The following is a 17,807-nucleotide window of genomic DNA, read 5'->3' on the forward strand; positions in this document are numbered from 1 at the left end:
TCTTTATTAATGCACCCACACATACTACATGAGCTGCTATTCCCACTTAAAATCCTTTACAGTTGACTGTCTCACACATACTTGATTTACAATGTGGTAAAACCAAGCACTGGTTAGACAGTGAAAAGCACTAGTAAAAGGTAGATAAAGTATATCAAGAATGTAAAAATTGCTAAAATTGTTACTGAAGAGTAGGCCTTTTTTGAACGTTGGATTATAGGCAGAGATATTGCTAAGATGGTCTTGTATCAGTCTATTCAAGGAAAGAGCTCCTTAAGTATTGTTTGCTCTTTTCTTCATCAGAACATTGCTCTGCAGAGCTCCACTGTGTGCTGTTGGGTTTTCCTTTGGGCAATTAGATCTGTGGTAGCAGTATGTTCTATTTAGACTTTACTATGTTTATATCTCTGGATTCTGTAATATTTTGCACATAGATGTTTCATAATTTTAGAAAACAAGAGAGGTTAGATTATTGTAACAGTGTATTTACTAGGCTATTTTCTGATTCCAAAGTAGTTGCTACCTACTGCCTTTTGTTAATCAAATTCTAAATTTTTCTGAACTATCTTGGGGTGCTTAGGTTCCTGGTATCAATAAAAAATAATTAACAGAGAAATTCCTTTCACTATGTGACATAGCTTAGGAATTTATTTCTTATCTTCTTCAGAGGCCTGGTATTTAATCACTAGAAAGATTATAATTCAAAAGACGCTTGGTGGAATTCTGGATGTGGGGAGAGCTCTGGTCAATATCATTAAAACACAAAGTTTTTTAAAAACTCATTATTGTGCGTGGTTTCACTGTATACTATGAAGCCTATAATATGAAAGTTAAAGAAGTAAAAAATATGAATTTTTTCCTTTTACTTAGTATAATATTGCTGTATAATCCTTTGTATTACTATGAAATGCAGCATTTTTCACTGTCAGTATTAATTAATAGATTAATATTTAATGGCTAAAAGATTCAGTGTTTTTGGCCAAATGATTTAACATAATTGATTGTTTCCAAAAAGTAGTGAAATTATATAAGCAGAGGATAGATTGGATAGAATTTATATATAGGCATCCCCATGTAATAAGAATTGAAGTGACTTAATCTGAACTTAACTCATAAATGTCACTTCAACAAATATTTATTGAATGTGTGTATGTATACAAATTTTAAATTTTTTAAATGAAATTGCTCTGTTGCTAGAAGACCTTTTGATATGTGTGTGTGTGTGTGTATGCTATATATGTATTTTGGGCCATACCACACAGCATGCGGGATCTTAGTTCCCCAACCAGGGATCAAACCCATGCCCTCTGCAGTGACAGCATGGAGTCTTAACCACTGGACCACCAGAGTTATATTATAATTATATTTTATTATAACATATAAAATATGTTATATTTTAAATAAATATACATCTACATAGAATCTATATTTACATAGATGCTATATATATACACATATGTGTGTATATATATAAAGATATATATGTGTGTATATATACACACATATATATCTTTAGAAGCTTCTTGTCAGCTTTACAACCCAGAATGTTTTATGATTTTTTTTTTTGAGAATCCGGGAGCCATACCCCTGGAGTGTAAACATCTAGGAAGATAGCTCTCCTTCCTCTCTATCACAGGAAAATTTAACCTTGATGCTTCTCTCCAAGCTGTAACCATTTGCTTGTCAGAGAGATAAGAGAAGTTTTATTATTCTCTACATTAGTTGGATAAAAGCAATGAGGTAAAGCAAATGGCTACTTCAATGGCCAGGTGAGTTCAGGGTGAACTATGAAAGGGTGCACAGCAAATGGCGCCGTCTGGTCCTCTTATAGGGGACCAGTTATCTTTCATCTTGAGAGTATATATATGTACTGGATTGTAGCTGCTTGGTTGTATAAATAAGGTAGAATTTTACGTCTTTGTAATGCCTTTTTTGTAGATTACCTACAGTGTTGTGCTCTGAATACGCGTATTCGATAATAAAACTGCTTTCTTTCTTTTCTACACTCTGTAGAGAGGATTCTGTGTTGCTTGGACTTTATTTCCCCAACAATATCCACACACCTCACACAGTTAGGTTATAAGGGATACAAACACTAGTAGGAATTGACACATGCCCTTATGGAGCTTATATTCTAAGTAAGCTCATGAGTAACTCTGCACTGCAAGGCAAAGTGAGTACAACTAGGAAAAAACAAAGAGCACAGAGGGAAGAGAGGAAATTCAGCTGAGAAGAGTTGAACTATAGAAACAGAAGGTAGAATGGTGGTTATGGGTGGGGGGCAGTGGGGTGGGAGATGCTGGTCAAAGGGTACAAGCTTTCAGTTATAAGATGAATAAATTCTGAAGATCTAACATACAGCATGGTGACTATAGTTAATAATACTGTATTGTATACTTGAAAGTTGCTGAGAGTAGATCTTAAGCATTCTCACCACAAAAAGGAAAAGGGTAACTATGTGAGGCTATAGATGTGTTAATTAAATTGCATGTGGTAAATATTTCACAATGTATACACATATCAAATCATCATGATGTACAATTTAAATGTACACAGTTTTGTCAATTATACCTCAGTAAAGCTGGGAAAAATTTGGAGCAAGGGTAGTGAAGCCACAGAAGCAGAAGAAAGAGAAAGAATAAGTGAGGGGCAGAGGAAAGGATGCAATAGAAATGACTCCAGTCACAGTGGGTTTTGTTTTTTTTTTTTTTTTTGCAAAAAGTTTTATTATTTGGAATCTCAACAAGAAAAAAAGAAAACTGAAATAGAACCTACGTGCAATGACGTATATGAACATTTTATTCTAAAAGTGTTGCATTTTTGTTATTTAGATTTTTTTTTACAACTTTATTGGAGTATAATTGCTTCACAATGGTGTGTTAGTTTCTTCTTTATAGCAAAGTGAATCAGTTATACATATACATCCGTTCCCATATCCCTTCCCTCTTGCGTCTCCCTCCCTCCCACCCTCCCTATCCCACCCCTCCAGGCGGTCACAAAGAACCGAGCTGATCTCCCTGTGCTATGCAGCTGCTTCCCACTAGCTATCTACCTTACGTTTGGTAGTGTATATATGTCCATGCCTCTCTTTCGCTTTGTCACAGCTTACCCTCCCCCCTCCCCATATCCTCAAGTCCATTCTCTAGTAGGTCTGTGTCTTTACTCCTGTTTTACCCCTAGGTTCTTCATGACTTTTTTTTTTTCTTAAATTCCATATATATGTGTTAACATACGGTATTTGTGTTTCTCTTTCTGACTTACTTCACTCTGTATGACAGACTCTAGGTCTATCCACCTCATTACAAATAGCTCAGTTTTGGGCCTCCCTGGTGGCGCAGTGGTTGAGAGTCCGCCTGCTGATGCAGGGGATACGGGTTCGTGCCCCGGTCTGGGAGGATCCCATATGCCGCGGAGCGGCTGGGCCCGTGAGCCATGGCCGCTGGGCCTGCGCGTCCGGAGCCTGTGCTCCGCAACGGGAGAGGCCACAACAGTGAGAGGCCCGCATACCGCAAAAAGAAAAAAAAAAAAAAAAAAAAATAGCTCAGTTTTGTTTCTTTTTATGGCTGAGTGATATTCCATCACAGTGGGTTTTGAATGCCAGACTAAGGACTTCAATTTTTATCCCCAGTTCAAAAGAATCTAGATAATTGTTTGCTTATTCATTCATGTTATAAGTGGCATTAGTAACATGAATAAGGCTGATCATCAGGAAGATTCATTTGACATAATGTGCAGAATGGGTCGGATTGGGTGAAGACTGCAAAAGAGACCATTGTGTGTGCTGTTGCAGTAGTCCAGATGGAAGGTAGGAGGGTCTGAGTGAGTAAAAATGGAACGAAGGATGTTCAAGACATTTAAAAACAGAAAACTGGCAGATCTTAGATGTAGATTTGGTATGAGGAGTAAAGGAAGGAAAAGAGCTGAGAAAGATTTCAACTCTCTTCCCCAGGGGACTAGCAGATCATGATGTCATTAACAAGGAGAGGAAGGGGAATTGGTTGTAGAAATGTTGAGTGTGATAGGCCAGCTAAGTGTTCAACCAGGGCTGGGGTGGGGGGCGGGGAGTTAAAAATGTGGGTATAGAGTTTAGGAAGGAAATTAAAACAGAGATGTATAATAGATTTGGGAGACATCTTCCTGGATGTCATAGTTGAAGCCACAGGCGTAGATGAGATTGTTGGGAGATAAAGAGATAAAATACAGCTTGGAAAATCCCTGCATGTATAGTGCCTAAAGGGAAGGGGAATCAGTAACAGGCAGCATAGGAACTCGCTTCAAGCGGTAAGAAAAGAGAAGAAAGCAGTGGCCTTGAAACCAGGAACAAAGAAAGTTTCCAGGAGAGTATCCAGTTAGCTTTAGATGCTGAGGAGAGATTAAGAAAGATGAGACTAAAAATTTACACAGTTGCTATTGCATATGTTTGAGACTAACTGGTGACCATCTAATATCCAACGCTGGTCATCATTAAGTATATCATATATAAAATTATGTTAAGGGTACATTTCAGCCACGTGGTTGCTGAAGCTTTAGGAATTGCTACCACTACAGTGAGAATCAAAGTTCAGCCATATGCTGCTAGGGGGTCTTCAACTATTCTCACTCTTGGTATTTTTATTTTGTTTTGAAATGTATTAGTCTGTCTGGGCTGCTATAACAAAAATACCATAGACTGGGTGGATTAAACAACAAACATTTATTTCTCACAGTTCTGGATGCTGGCAAGTCGGAGATCAAGGTGCCAGCAGCAAGGGAGCTTTCTGGGATCTCTTTTATAAGAGCACCAAACCCATTCATAATGGCTCCACCCTCATGTCCTATTCACCTTCCAAAGGCCCCACCTCCTAATACCATTGCATTGGGGATTAGGATTTCAACATATAGATTTAGAGGGACGTAAACATCCAGTTCATAACATGGAGTAATGCTGCATTTTAGGAATTAATAATTTGTCACCAGAAAACGTTTTGCTTTACTTTTTTATAAAAACTTGCTGCACATATTAAATTTCATATGAATTCAGGGTCAGAGTTTTTTTCTGGCTCTATATCAGGTTTCGTAATAAAATTTAGGGAGAAGGTAAGAGTCACTTAATATAACCTGTTTTCCCAGTAAGCTACTAGAGTATATTTATTCAGATAAGGAATGTATAATTGTAAAGTCAATTTTTTTATTCTTATCCTACCTCAGTGCCTAAGGAGCAATACATTACTGGGAAGCACATTAAAGTAAGGGATGAAAATAATAAATTCATTTCTGGCTAGCTCTTGATGAGGGCAGCAGAGAAAGCTTTTTTAAGCAGTAGCAATGACTGGCTTAAAAAAAAAAGATTCAGAAATGCAGTAAGCACTGACTTTAGCAAAACTGTATGAAAAGTTCAAAAATAACTTAATAATAACTACAGCTTCCATGCCTATGCTTTAAGATGTACTTAAGGACTCTGAATTTTTTTCATATCAACATTCATAACTCACATTTATCTTTTGTTTTCCGGTGTGAAGAAGTGGGATATATTTTGAATAAGATGACTCTCGGACAGATTCTACTTTGATTCTGTGTTTTTTGTAGCTGCTGGGTGAACTGATCTTGGACCGGCACAACTTCACCATCATGACAAAGTACATCAGCAAGCCAGAGAACCTCAAACTGATGATGAACCTCCTCCGGGATAAAAGTCCTAACATCCAGTTTGAAGCCTTTCATGTCTTTAAGGTAAAGTGCGAGCTGCAGAAATAATGTGGGCATTTGTTTTCCAGTTGCAAATGGCAAACTCCCTACTTTGTACCCTCCTTTATACATGAGAGAAAATTAAATAGGCAGTCTTTCTGTTTTGCATGACTTAGATGAAATTTTAGAGTTATTTTAATGAATGCCCATTTGTTTCTAAAAGATTTGCTAACTAATCCGTATCTCAACATATTTTCATTTTTTTCACTGAGAAAATAGGGGGATACTGTTTCCCAAAAGTTACTAAAATAATCAGTGATTGAGTTGAAGCCGAAAACCTGTGTCAGAATTTGAATGCTTTGCTTCTGCCTGAAGTGTTTCTTTGAACTTTAAGTGAAACCTAAAGAAACACTGAGTACTACTCACTTTGTTACTTGCTTAGAAATGTTTTAATTCGTTTTGAAAGAAAAGTAGTCCATGTAACACCTGCTTTTTCTTTCTAATATCTTTTCTTTGATGTAAGAGTAATAAAATCATCTCCTAGAAACTTTAAACAATAGATTTGTTTAAAAGTAGGGTAGGTGGAAGAAATCTAATCTATAATCCCATACCCCTGACTTAACTATTGTAAAGATTTTAGTAAATTTTATTTTCCTGTGCACATATTTGAAGGTTTTTCTGCAGCTGTATTTACATTGTACACACAATTGACACACTAATTTATCACTCATGCTATACCGTAAGTGAACATTAATTCACTGTTGTTATATACAGTGTTTAAAAAGAGCCAGTAGTTTTATTGGCATCATAGTTTTTCATTGAGTATACTTACTCTAGCTTACTTAAATATTTCTGTGTCATTTATATTTAGGTTATTTTCAATTTGTAACTACAATGAGCATTTTATGTATTCAGCTAATTTTTTCCATATTTAGGATTATTTTCTTAGGATAGGTATCTAGAGTACAATTAAGGATTCAGAGAGTTCCAGGCCTTTTTTTTTTTTGGCCTTTATAATGTATATTCAGTGATTGAATTCATAAGTCTATAAATGGGAGACATGGCAGTTTATAAGGTATGTGATTGTTGCTTTGAGAGGTAAAAAACAATTTTAGTCCATCTTTCAGCCACCACATCTTTATTGTCCAAAAGGCCACTAGAGCAGTTCAAATCCCAAATTAATTTATAAATTCCATTTAATTACAATCAAAATCCCAGCAGAACTTTTCCTGGAACTTGACAAGCTGACTCTAAAATTTGTAAGGTAGAACGATGGCCTGGGATTATCTATGGCAATTTTCAAGGAAAACAAGGTAGGGAAATCCACCCTACCATATATATAGACTTATTATGGATTTATAGCAAATGGAGACAATATGGTATTGGCATAGAGATAGATAAATAGAACAACAAAACAGAGTAAAAAGCCTAGAAATAAGCCTGTGCAAATATGAAATTTGATATTTCATAGTGGAGGGATGGTAAATCAGTGAAGAAAGGGTTACTGTTAATAAATGGTTCTAGGGTAATAGATTATTCATATAGAAAACCCTACTCTCCACTATATTCAGAAATAAATTCTGGTAAAGATCTACACTTGACAAGCAAAATTTTTTAACTTTAAAAAGAGAAAATAGGAGACTTTTTATGATGTTGGGGAAGGAAGAATTTTTAAAAAGAATTTAAAATCACAAAACATAATAGAAAATAAGTTTGACTACATTAAAATTTAACACTTCTTTTTGAAAAGACATCATAAGCAAAGTGAAAAACAGGACAGATGTGACACATGTAACTGACAAATCATTTAGAAAAAGACAAACAATTCAATAGAAAAATAGGCAGAGCATACAAGTTGGTAATTTACAGATGAGGAAACCTGATTGGCCAACAAATAGGTGAAGGTGCTCATCTTAGTAGTAATTGTGGAAATGGCCATTAAAATATCAGCAAGATATCACTTTACATTTCTCATATTGACAAAAATGTTTAAGTCTGACAACATCAAATTTTGGTAAGGTTGGAGGGCAGTAGGTCATACACTGTAAACTGTTACAAGCACTTGGGAGAGCAATTTAGCAAAATAAAGTACTGAAAGTGTCCATACTCTTCAGTCCTGAAATCTCATTTTCTGGCAACTTCCTAGGGACAATCTTGCTCACATGCATAAGGAATCCTGTACCAAAATGTTTATTGCAACATTGTTTCGCATGTTGTAAAATGGAAAACAAAAATGGGTATCTACAGGAGACTGGGAAAATAAATTGTGATGTATTCATACAATATCATATAGTAATGGGTTAAGTATCAGAAACACTGAGTGGGATAAGCAAATGTTAAAAGGATGTTATTTAAAGTTTAAAAACATGCAAAACAACGCTATGTATGGATTCAGACATATGCAGTTATAGTCTAAAAACCTGCATGGGAATGATAAATACCAAATTCAGGATAGCAGTCACCTCAGGGGAGGGGTAGGAAAGAGAATGATATCATGAAGAAATGTCTAATAGCCTTTAATTATATCTGTAATGTTTTATTTTATTAAAATTCTGAAGGCAAGTTTGGCAAAAATGATAGAGCTGATGGTGGGAACTTGAAATCTGATATGTTATTGCTGTGCTCTTCTCTGTGTTAGAATTATTTCATAAAGAATAAACACAAATTGGATGAGACAAAAATAGGCTCTTGTAGGACAGGAAAATGCCTGCAGAGTATAAAATGATAGGCCCTCTTAAGACCCTTTTCTTTTGACTGAGGAAATTATAGAAGTCTGTGTGTCCTGTCTTTCCAGCTCCCACAGAATTTTAATATATCATCCTAGATGAGAACATGCTTCATATAACTTGGTTCCAAAATGCAGTATTATGGAAGTATTCAGTGGGTGGCAAAATAGAAATAACCTACTTCCATCCTCTGAGATCAGAATTTGGATCATCTCATTATTGGACAGAATAGGTGCATTTAAAAATAGTTGACCACTTGTTTACTTGTATGTGTATAAACTGGACTTACTCTGGACCCTGATTATGTTCGTTGCACTGAAGGGCAAACTGAATTGTTTACTTGCCAAAAATATTTTGTTATTTAGAAAAAGTAACAGCTGAGTCCTAGAGTTTTTTCACAGGTCTTTATTAATAGTCTTTTTCCCCAGGTACCTTTCATAAAGTACAGAAAATGTGGAACACATGACTAAAAATGTCTTTGCCAGATTATTAGTGGCCAATTTTCATTAGCTTACTTGAAAAGTTCAAGGACTTGAATGAGTTGCCATTTCATGTTTTCTCTGCTATTGACGAACAGGATGGTATGATGGGAAAGGACTAGATGGAAGTCATGGAAGTCAAGAGACCTGGGTCTTTGTTGTGGCTCGGTTGCCAGCAGTGACTTTGGGCAAATCCATGTGGATCTGTTTCCTCACTTGCAAAATGTTAAATTTAAAAAGTTAAATTAAAATAAAAAGTCTAATTCTCAGATACTAAGTTCAGGAGACCTTTGTCTCTGTGATCCTGCCTCTTCCAGAAATATGGCCAATGTGAATTTAGGGATCAGCTATGAGCTGATCTTTCTTTCCTTTCCCTGTTAACATCCTTAATAGCAAAGGACCATGTTGCCACTGTCTTTCGAACCTAGAGGGTGGGGATGGCCAGTGCCTTTTGGTTCACCTCTCAGAGCTGCTGGAACTCAATGGCCATTGCCGAAAATGGGCCTGAGTGTACTGCTCTGTCGCTCAGATCCTAGCAGTTGGCCACAATAGCCATTTCCATGAAAACAAGACGCTCCACCCTAGCTTATTCCAAAATCCAAAGGCCAGCTTGACAATACACCTGAAAAAGTATACAGAACAAGAATGGTTGTCCTCATGAATGGTTCATCTCAAGCCTTGATTTCAGTGTCCCGGATGCCCCAAAAGAATTGTGCATTAGAGCATTAGTCACCTCTAATCAGCAACTACCTTTAGAGGCAGCAGAGTTCAGAAGCCATAAAAAATAAAAATAAGGAAAAATTTTAAGCTTGAAAACAAATTGAACATTTTTTTAGGTCTGTTGTACAGTGTACAGATTCAGTAGAGTTGATCCAGTGATGCCTTGTCTGCAAATTCCACTACGTTTTACATTTATTTTGGATTCAAACAGAGAAGCTTAGTTTGTTCTATATATTTAATCTTCTAAAAAATTCTTTTGGGAATAAAGACTGTTATGAGTTATTGCTGTAGTTACCACAAATGCCAGACAGTTCCTAGCTAAAACTTCCCAGCCACTCACTTGTAAACTAATGGTAGCCAGAGGAGCCACACGTTTGGCTCCCATATGTGATTTCCTAACATACTAGGTGTTCTATAAACATCAGGCATTTTGTGTAACAATGTAAACGAGCCTGGGGTACTTTTTTTTAATAAGTAACAATTTTAATTTATGGTAGTAAAGTTCATATAACATAAAATTCACCATTTTGACCATTTTAAAGTATACAGTTCTGTGGCATTTAGTATTTACAGTGTTATACAACTATTACTACTCTCTAGTTCCAGGACATTTTCATCACCCCAAAAGGAAACCCTATACCCATTCAGCAACTACTCCTCATTTTCTCCTACTCACAGCCCCTGGCAATCACTAATCTGCTTTCAGTCTTTATGGATTCACCAGTTCTTGATATTTGATATAAATGAAATGATGTAATGTGTGGCCTTTTGTGTCCGGTTTCTTCTATTAGCATAATGTTTTTAAAGTTCATCCATGTTGTAGCATGATCAGTAGTACTTCATTCATTTTTATGGCTGAATAATATTCCATTTTAAGGATATATCACAATTTGCTTATCCATTCATCAGCTGATGGACTTTTGGCTATTGTGAATAGTGCTGCTATGAATATTCATGTGCAAGTTTTTGTTTGAACAAATGTTTTCAATTCTTTTGGTATATACCTAGGAACAGAATTGCTCAGTCTTATGGTAATTCAGTGTGTAACTTACTGAGGTGCTACCAAACTTTTCCATAGAGGCTGCTCCATTTTACACTCCCACCAGCAGTGTACAGGGTTCCAATTTCTCCATTCCTCACTTGTTATAGTTAGTTTTTTTTTTTTAATTGTAGCTGGCCTAGTCTCATTGTGGTTTTGATTTGTGTTTCCCTAATGATCTAATGATGTTGAGGATTTTTTCACATGCTTATTAGCCATTTGTATATCTTCTTTGGAGAAATGTCAAGTCCTTTGCCCCTTTTTATTTTATTTTTTAATATTTATTTGTTTATTTGTTTTGACTATGCCAGGTCTTTGTTGCAGCACACGGAATCTTCGTTGCAGCATGCAGGATCTTTAGTTGTGGCCTGTGATCTTAGTTGTGGCATGCAAACTCTTAGTTGCAGTATGCATGTGGGATCTAGTTCCCCGACCAGGGATCGAACCCAGGCCCCCTGCATTGGGAGCGCGGAGACTTACCCACTGGACCACCAAGGAAGTCCCCCTTTGCCCCTTTTTAAAAAAGGTTGTTTGTCTTTTTGTTGTTGTGTTGTATGAGTTCTTTATATGTTCTGGATACTAGATGCTGATCATATATATGATTTGCAAATATTTTCTTACATTCTGTATATTGTCTTTTCACACTCTTGATAGTGTTCTGTGATACACACAATTTTTAAATTTTGATGAAGTTCAGTTTATCCATTTTTTTTTGTTGTTGCTCATGCTTTTGATGTTGTAGCTAAGAAACCATTGCCAAATACAAGGTCATGAGGATGTACCCCTATATTTTCCTCTAAAAGTTTTATTAGCTCTTATATTTAGTTTTTTGATCAAGTTTGAGTTAATTTTTGTTTGTGGTGCAAGGTAAGGGTCCAACTTTATTTTTTTGCATGTGGATATCTAGTTGTCCCATGTTGAGTGTTTATTATTATGAAAAGGTGTTGGATTTTGTCAAATACTTTTTCTGCATCAGTTGAAATGATCATATGGTTTTCTTTCAATGTACTAATGTGTCATCTTAGTTTCCTAGAGCTGCTATAACAAAGTACCAAAGACTAAGTTTTCCTAAAACTACAGAAAATCACTGTCTCAGAGTTCTAGCAACTAGAAGTCCAAGATCAAGGTGTCAACAGGGTTGGTTCCTCTTGGAGCTTTCAGGGAAAATCTATGCCTCTCTCCTAGCTTCTGGTGGTTGCCAGCAATCCTTGGCATTCCTTGCCTTATAGATGCATAACTCCAATCTCTGTGTCCATCTTCACATGGCATTTTCCTCTGCGTATCTCTGTGTGTTTCTGTGTCCAAAATTCCCTCTTCCTCTAAAGATACTGGTAATTGGATTCAGGCCCAAGCTAACTCAGTATGAACTGATCTTAGTTTGATTACATCCTATTTCCAAATAAAGTCATGTTCACAGGTACCAAGGGTTAGGACTTGAACATTCATCTTTTTAGAGGATGCAGTTCAGTCTAGTACATGTGGTGTATTACATCGATTGATTTTATTATGTTGAGCCATGCTTGTATTTCTGGAATAAATCCCATTTAGTCATGGCATGTAATCCTTTTAATATTATTCTGGACTTCATTTGCTTGTATTTTGTTGAGGATTTTTGCATCTTTATTCATAAAGGACAGTGGTCTGTAGTTTTCTTGTGATAGCTTTGTCTGGCTTTGGTATCAGGGTAATGCTGACCTCATAAAATGAGTTAGGAAGTATTCCCTTGTCTTTTATTTTTTGGATGAATTTGAAATGGATTGGTGTTAATTTTTCTTTAAAAGTTTGTAGAATTTACCAGTGAAATCATCCTGGGCTTTTGTTGAGAGGTTTTTGGTTACTGATTCAACCTCCTTATAGAAATAAAAAAGGTTATAAGAGAATACTACAAATAATTGTACATCAATAAATTAGATAACCTAGATGAAATGGACAAATCCCTAGAAATGCACAAACTACCAAACTGATATAAAAAAAAAAGAGAAAATCTGATTCATGGACTCTCATTTCACCTACACCATGAGCCCTTCCTGTTCCAAACTCAGAAATCTAATGTTATCTCCACCTCCTTTGAACCTCCACAGCTTTTCATTTCCCTCTCATAGGTCCTTTACATCCTGGTGTAGTTTTTCCTTCCTCATGCTTGCTGGATTGGAGGAACCTTGAGGGTTCAACCTTGTAGCTCCCACTGTCTCCATAACCAATCACTGGCCACAGTGTGTTCGGAGTAGAGTTGTGCACTGTTGGAGGTTCAGGAAGAGGAGGCGGTGAGCAGAGGGGCTGGTGGTGAAGCACTCAGCCCTTCTGAGGAGTGGAGAGCCCAGAACATGAAACCAGAGAGCTATATAGCAGTCAATAGTTTTATGGGTATTCTGGTCACGTCATTATATATATAGCATCTAACTAGGAAGTGTGTACTTTGCAAAATACTGTATCAGTCAGCATTATAGTTTTTCTTTTTTTAAATATGCTTGGTTTTTTTGGGTTTTTTTTTTTTTGGCTGCACCTCGCGGCCTGTGGGATCTTAGTTCCCCAACCAGGGATGGAACCCCGCCCCCTGCAGTGAAAGCACAGAGTCTTAACCACTGGACCACCAGGGAAGTCCCAGCATTATAGTTTTGACTTATTGTGTCCTGTTATTATAGTTGTCACTTTCTTTTATAGTACAGCTGAGTTATTAGCCCAGGATCATGGTTTCAACTAGGAGTGCACATAAGAATCTTTGTGGAACTTTATAAAAATGCAGAGAGACAGACCTCCCCTCTAGATCTCCTGAACTGGAGTCTCTGGGAGGTGGGACCTAGGCAGTTATAAATTTTAAAGCTCCACGTACATAAGAAAATAATAACATTGGTGACCTCCAGGGAGAGGAGGTGAGAGGGGGACTTTTCACATTTGTCCTTTTTGAATTTTGAGCCAGATGAATATATTAAGTATATTCAATGTTATATATATTGAATATTTTATATTTTATATATATGGTTATATATTTATATATTATCTATTTCATTATATAGAATTATATATATTTATTTAATTTTATAATCACATATTTAGTTATAATGGTAATTTTAAATATATGATTAAATATATAATTTAAATATATTGAATATATTTGTATATTCTCTGTAGAAAATGGATATGAATGGGGAATTACTCACTTTCCTCAATAAGGAAGTATAATCTGGGGCTTTCTGTATTTTACTAACACATGTAACAAATGAGACACAGGTGGGATCCGTGTTTTCCCTGATGTGCATTCCTTGTCCTAGGTATTTGTTTCTCATGTTTCAGGTGTTTGTGGCCAGTCCTCACAAAACACAGCCTATTGTGGAGATTCTACTAAAAAACCAACCCAAACTCATCGAGTTTCTGAGCAGCTTCCAAAAAGAAAGGACGGACGATGAGCAGTTCACTGATGAGAAGAACTACTTGATTAAACAGATTCGAGACTTGAAGAAAACGGCGCCTTGAAGTCTCACCCAGTTTCCTGCCACCGTCACTGTCTCATTTGCTCAGTTTGTACAAAAAGTGTCATTTCAAAAAGTAGTCTTTCTTGGGAAGGCTTTGGAGGTGGTTATTTTTTTCTCAATTCATTGTTCAGGATAGATGGAATATAAATGTCTGAAAGAAAATAATTAATTTAGAATAATATATTCATCTTATTCGAGTCTGTGATTATTTATGTGAAATCAGAGCCATTGCTTTAGACATTGATAAAAGCAATTTTAACCCTTTCTTGATGAAGGGCAACAAGGCTGTTGTGGGCTTGCAGACCTGAGCCCTCAGTCACCACAAGCCACCAAGTAGTAGGAGCCCAAAGAATGGGCGTCACTGAGTCCTCGAAGAGGATTAAGTTCTCAGAGAACTGGGCATGGGGGCAAGACGCACGGAACTGTTTTGCCCATCTGTACTTGGACAAACAAATTTCTCAAGGCACCAAGAAAATAAGATCCATGTTTTCAGTCATTACGTATTCTGTTCCCTGCCCATATCTTTTAACTGTAATCATCCATCACTAACTTCCTAGGGAATTGATGCCCACCTTTCTGCTTACTGCCCCACGTTCCACCCCAATGGATCTCCTCAGCATGACCAACTCATGGTACACGCACACACACACACTCCTCCACTCTGACCAGGTTAGCATGGGACCAACTAAGTCCAAACAGGATGGACTAACAAGGGTCACAGGCGTAGAGGACCCACGGGGTAGGACCTGCTCACTTGAGAACTTGGAACAGATGGGTAAGAACCACAGATCTAGTGACAGTCACTGCTGTTTCCCACAGACTTCTGTTGGGTTAGTGAATGTTTGGAATATTTCATTCATACTTCTCATTATGGGAAAAAAGTTTTGTGGTGAAAGTGTGTTTTAGAGTAGGAATCATTGCATTGAGATGCCTAGCGTGTGCAAAACCATGGGTCCAGAGGGTTGTACAGGCCTTTATAAATAAGGGAATGTTGCCGTTGGAAGCGCAAATGATTAAATGCATGAAAAAAATCCTCAAAGGACTAAAAATTTTTTTCACTTTGTTTTCTAATAAGTTGTCGTTCTAATTTCACATCAAGTTCCTCAGTGAAAAGGTAGAAAACTTATAAAAATGTTGGTCTCAAATACTCTCTTGCATACTAGGATGGTTAAAGAATTAATTTGTGTTTTTTTAAAAAGGCCATGGTTTGTTTTCAGACATCAAGTGTATAAAACGGAATTTTAAGCTATATTTACAAGACATTAAAGGTACAATTGTTAATCTGTATTTTTTTCATAATTCTGTTTCCAAATCATGAGTTATTGCCTTCCATAGGAATCTTCACTTTTTACAACATTGGGTACTGTGTTCTTCAACCAGATATTTCTCCACCCAGAGAGGGAAAGATCCCTCTCCAGGATCAGTGCCCTTGTAGATGTAGCATCTGAAGAATCACCTGGTGCGGTTTCATCCTTCTTGGCTGTGTCTTTCCGTGCTCAGCGTCATATCCTGAGGCAGATGCTGCAGGGCCTGCAGGACCTTCTTGCAGCAGCTCTGGCCAGTGCCGGGCCGTCTGATGACCTTCATTCTTCAGTCACTGAGGTCAGATTATTTTTATAACATTCCCTGACAGTCCATAGTCTCTTCAAATTTGACTTTTCTGATTTTGTTTATTTGTTTAAGAGAGATGAATGTAAATATTTCTTTAAAAAAAGAAGACGCAATAATGACCATTGGAAATGTATTTCATTGCTTAAATACTGTTCCACACATCATGGGACACATTTTTTCAGTTGGAAAGCAAGGCCTCGTTACAATTCTTTTTTGATAAATAAAACATACTTTATTTCCTCCGAGCTTGAATTAGCTCGTTCCTAGCAATCCCTTATCCTAGTTTAGTAACCTCACAAACAAAACTAGTCTAAAAGGCAATAAATGAAGTAGCTGGGATTTTGCTGTGATACAAATTTGTAGATTATTAACGTGAAAGAGGGATCAAGAAGCTCACAGTTAAAATATGTTTGCATAAAAGTCACTGTAAATATTGTGAGAATTGAGTTTTGAAAAGGTCATATTTAATAAGCTATTTCAAAAGCACACATTTAAATAAAGACTGACTATATGAAAAGGTGCCACATATTCCTTGGTCGGTTTCATTCCTCTGCATGTCCCCCCTCTGTGTTCTTGTCACTGCTCCAAACAGGGAAAGCCCCAGGCGGAGGGCACCCCAGGCTGCCCAGATGCCCCACGCCCACTTCCCCTGTCCTTGGCTGTCCCATCCTCCCAGTGAGGCTCACTGCCATTGACCAAGGGCCGCCTGTCAGGCAGTATAGAAACACTTCACGTATTGATGCTTCACCACAGCCAGAGTCATTCCCATTTTATATTTGAAGAAACTGAGGCTCTGAGCAGTTTATCCCAGACAATGTGGACTAGACTTGGGGTACAAAGCCACAGTGGCCGGAGGCCAAACTCCTGCTTTTATTCATTTTTTCATCCTCAAGGCTGTGAACGAGGGGAGGTCCTGGGAGTGGGGAATTATGTCGTGCCCTCCCCCACTGCTGCCTGGGAGGCTCCCGGGGGTGAAGGTCCTAGAATGAAGCCAGGATGGATTGAAATCATAATGTTCTTGGACGAGGCTCTGGCTAAAGCCAGGCATCTGCCCAAATGTTAGGATTATTACCCTGGGAGAAAAGGCCGAGGGGCACTCAGCCCTTGAGCAAGTGTTCTGACTGCCAGCCTCTGTGGGTTCTCGTCCTAGAGGGTTCTGGGGAGCAGTATATGCTGAGGAGGGGCAGCAAGCTTTCCAAAGCCTCTGTCGCCAGCCACACTGGTTGGTCTGTGTGAGACGCAGCTGCTCTGAGCCATAGTGCCGTCTGGAAACTACGCAGGACTTGAAAGTGATTGTAATAAAGTAAAGGAAAATGAAATTCAAACATCACTAGGATTTTTTTTAAATATGAAAAAGTTGTTTCAAAATAGGTTTACAGATCTTTCTAGTCTACTATACTAGAGGAAATTAAGATTTATATCTTTTACTTTTTTTTCCTGTTTTATCCAAAAGAATGTTGTATGTATGGCATGTACATCTTTTCCTGCGTGTTTTTTCAGGAAGGTTTTGGCTATTTTAATGAGGGCCCATAGTTAGATAAAGGCTGGCAACAAAAAGAGACCTGGAAAATCTAGACTTCGTCTTTCTAAGAAGATTGAAAAGACAGAAGATGGCTGTGAACAAGGATGTGATTTTGTCTTTGACATACAGAAAGTGCTGTTATGTGACTACCGTAATTAAAGCAAAGTATGACAAAATGATCAGCCTGGCCAGCACTAAGCCTCTTCAGAGACCCTGTTGTAGCACTCTTCACTTTACGGAGGAGAGCACTGGATCACAGAAAGGGTGAGTAACTTATCCAGGCCATACAGCTGGCAGCAGAGCCAGGAATGAGGGCCAGTCTGACCCCAGAGTCCATGTCTTCGGAAACTAGGCTGCAGGTCTGGGCCGCCTCCCGCCAGGCCTGCTCTTTGACTCCACCCCAGGGGCAGACACTTCATTCATCATGGCCCCCAAGGAAAGGAGGAAAGATTGGATTCCACCTAAAGGATAACTCAATGGAAAGATTTCAAAAGCTAGTTTCATTTCAGGGGGTAACTTTGCTCCATGTGGTTGTCTGGTGTTGGAAGATCAAACTAGACCTATGCATGGGGTAAG

At 37.6% G+C, this 17,807-nt stretch overlaps 1 protein-coding gene across 6 annotated transcripts in view; it reads left to right on the forward strand.

Annotated features, from left to right (window-relative positions):
• CAB39L (calcium binding protein 39 like) overlaps positions 1 to 16,226 on the forward strand; it is a 102,081-nt gene extending 85,855 nt beyond the window's left edge. For all 6 annotated transcript variants that reach the window (XM_081214620.1, XM_081214622.1, XM_081214621.1 and 3 more), the window contains 2 exons: positions 5,566 to 5,709; positions 13,920 to 16,226. In XM_081214620.1, the coding sequence (XP_081070746.1) occupies positions 5,566 to 5,709; positions 13,920 to 14,099 (324 nt within the window). In that variant the 3' untranslated portion in view covers positions 14,100 to 16,226. The remainder of the gene's footprint in view (positions 1 to 5,565; positions 5,710 to 13,919) is intronic.
• Positions 16,227 to 17,807: the final 1,581 nt, after the last annotated feature.

This window comes from Mesoplodon bidens (genome assembly GCF_964165515.1).
Source record: "Mesoplodon bidens genome assembly, chromosome: 17".
NCBI lineage: Eukaryota > Metazoa > Chordata > Mammalia > Artiodactyla > Ziphiidae > Mesoplodon > Mesoplodon bidens.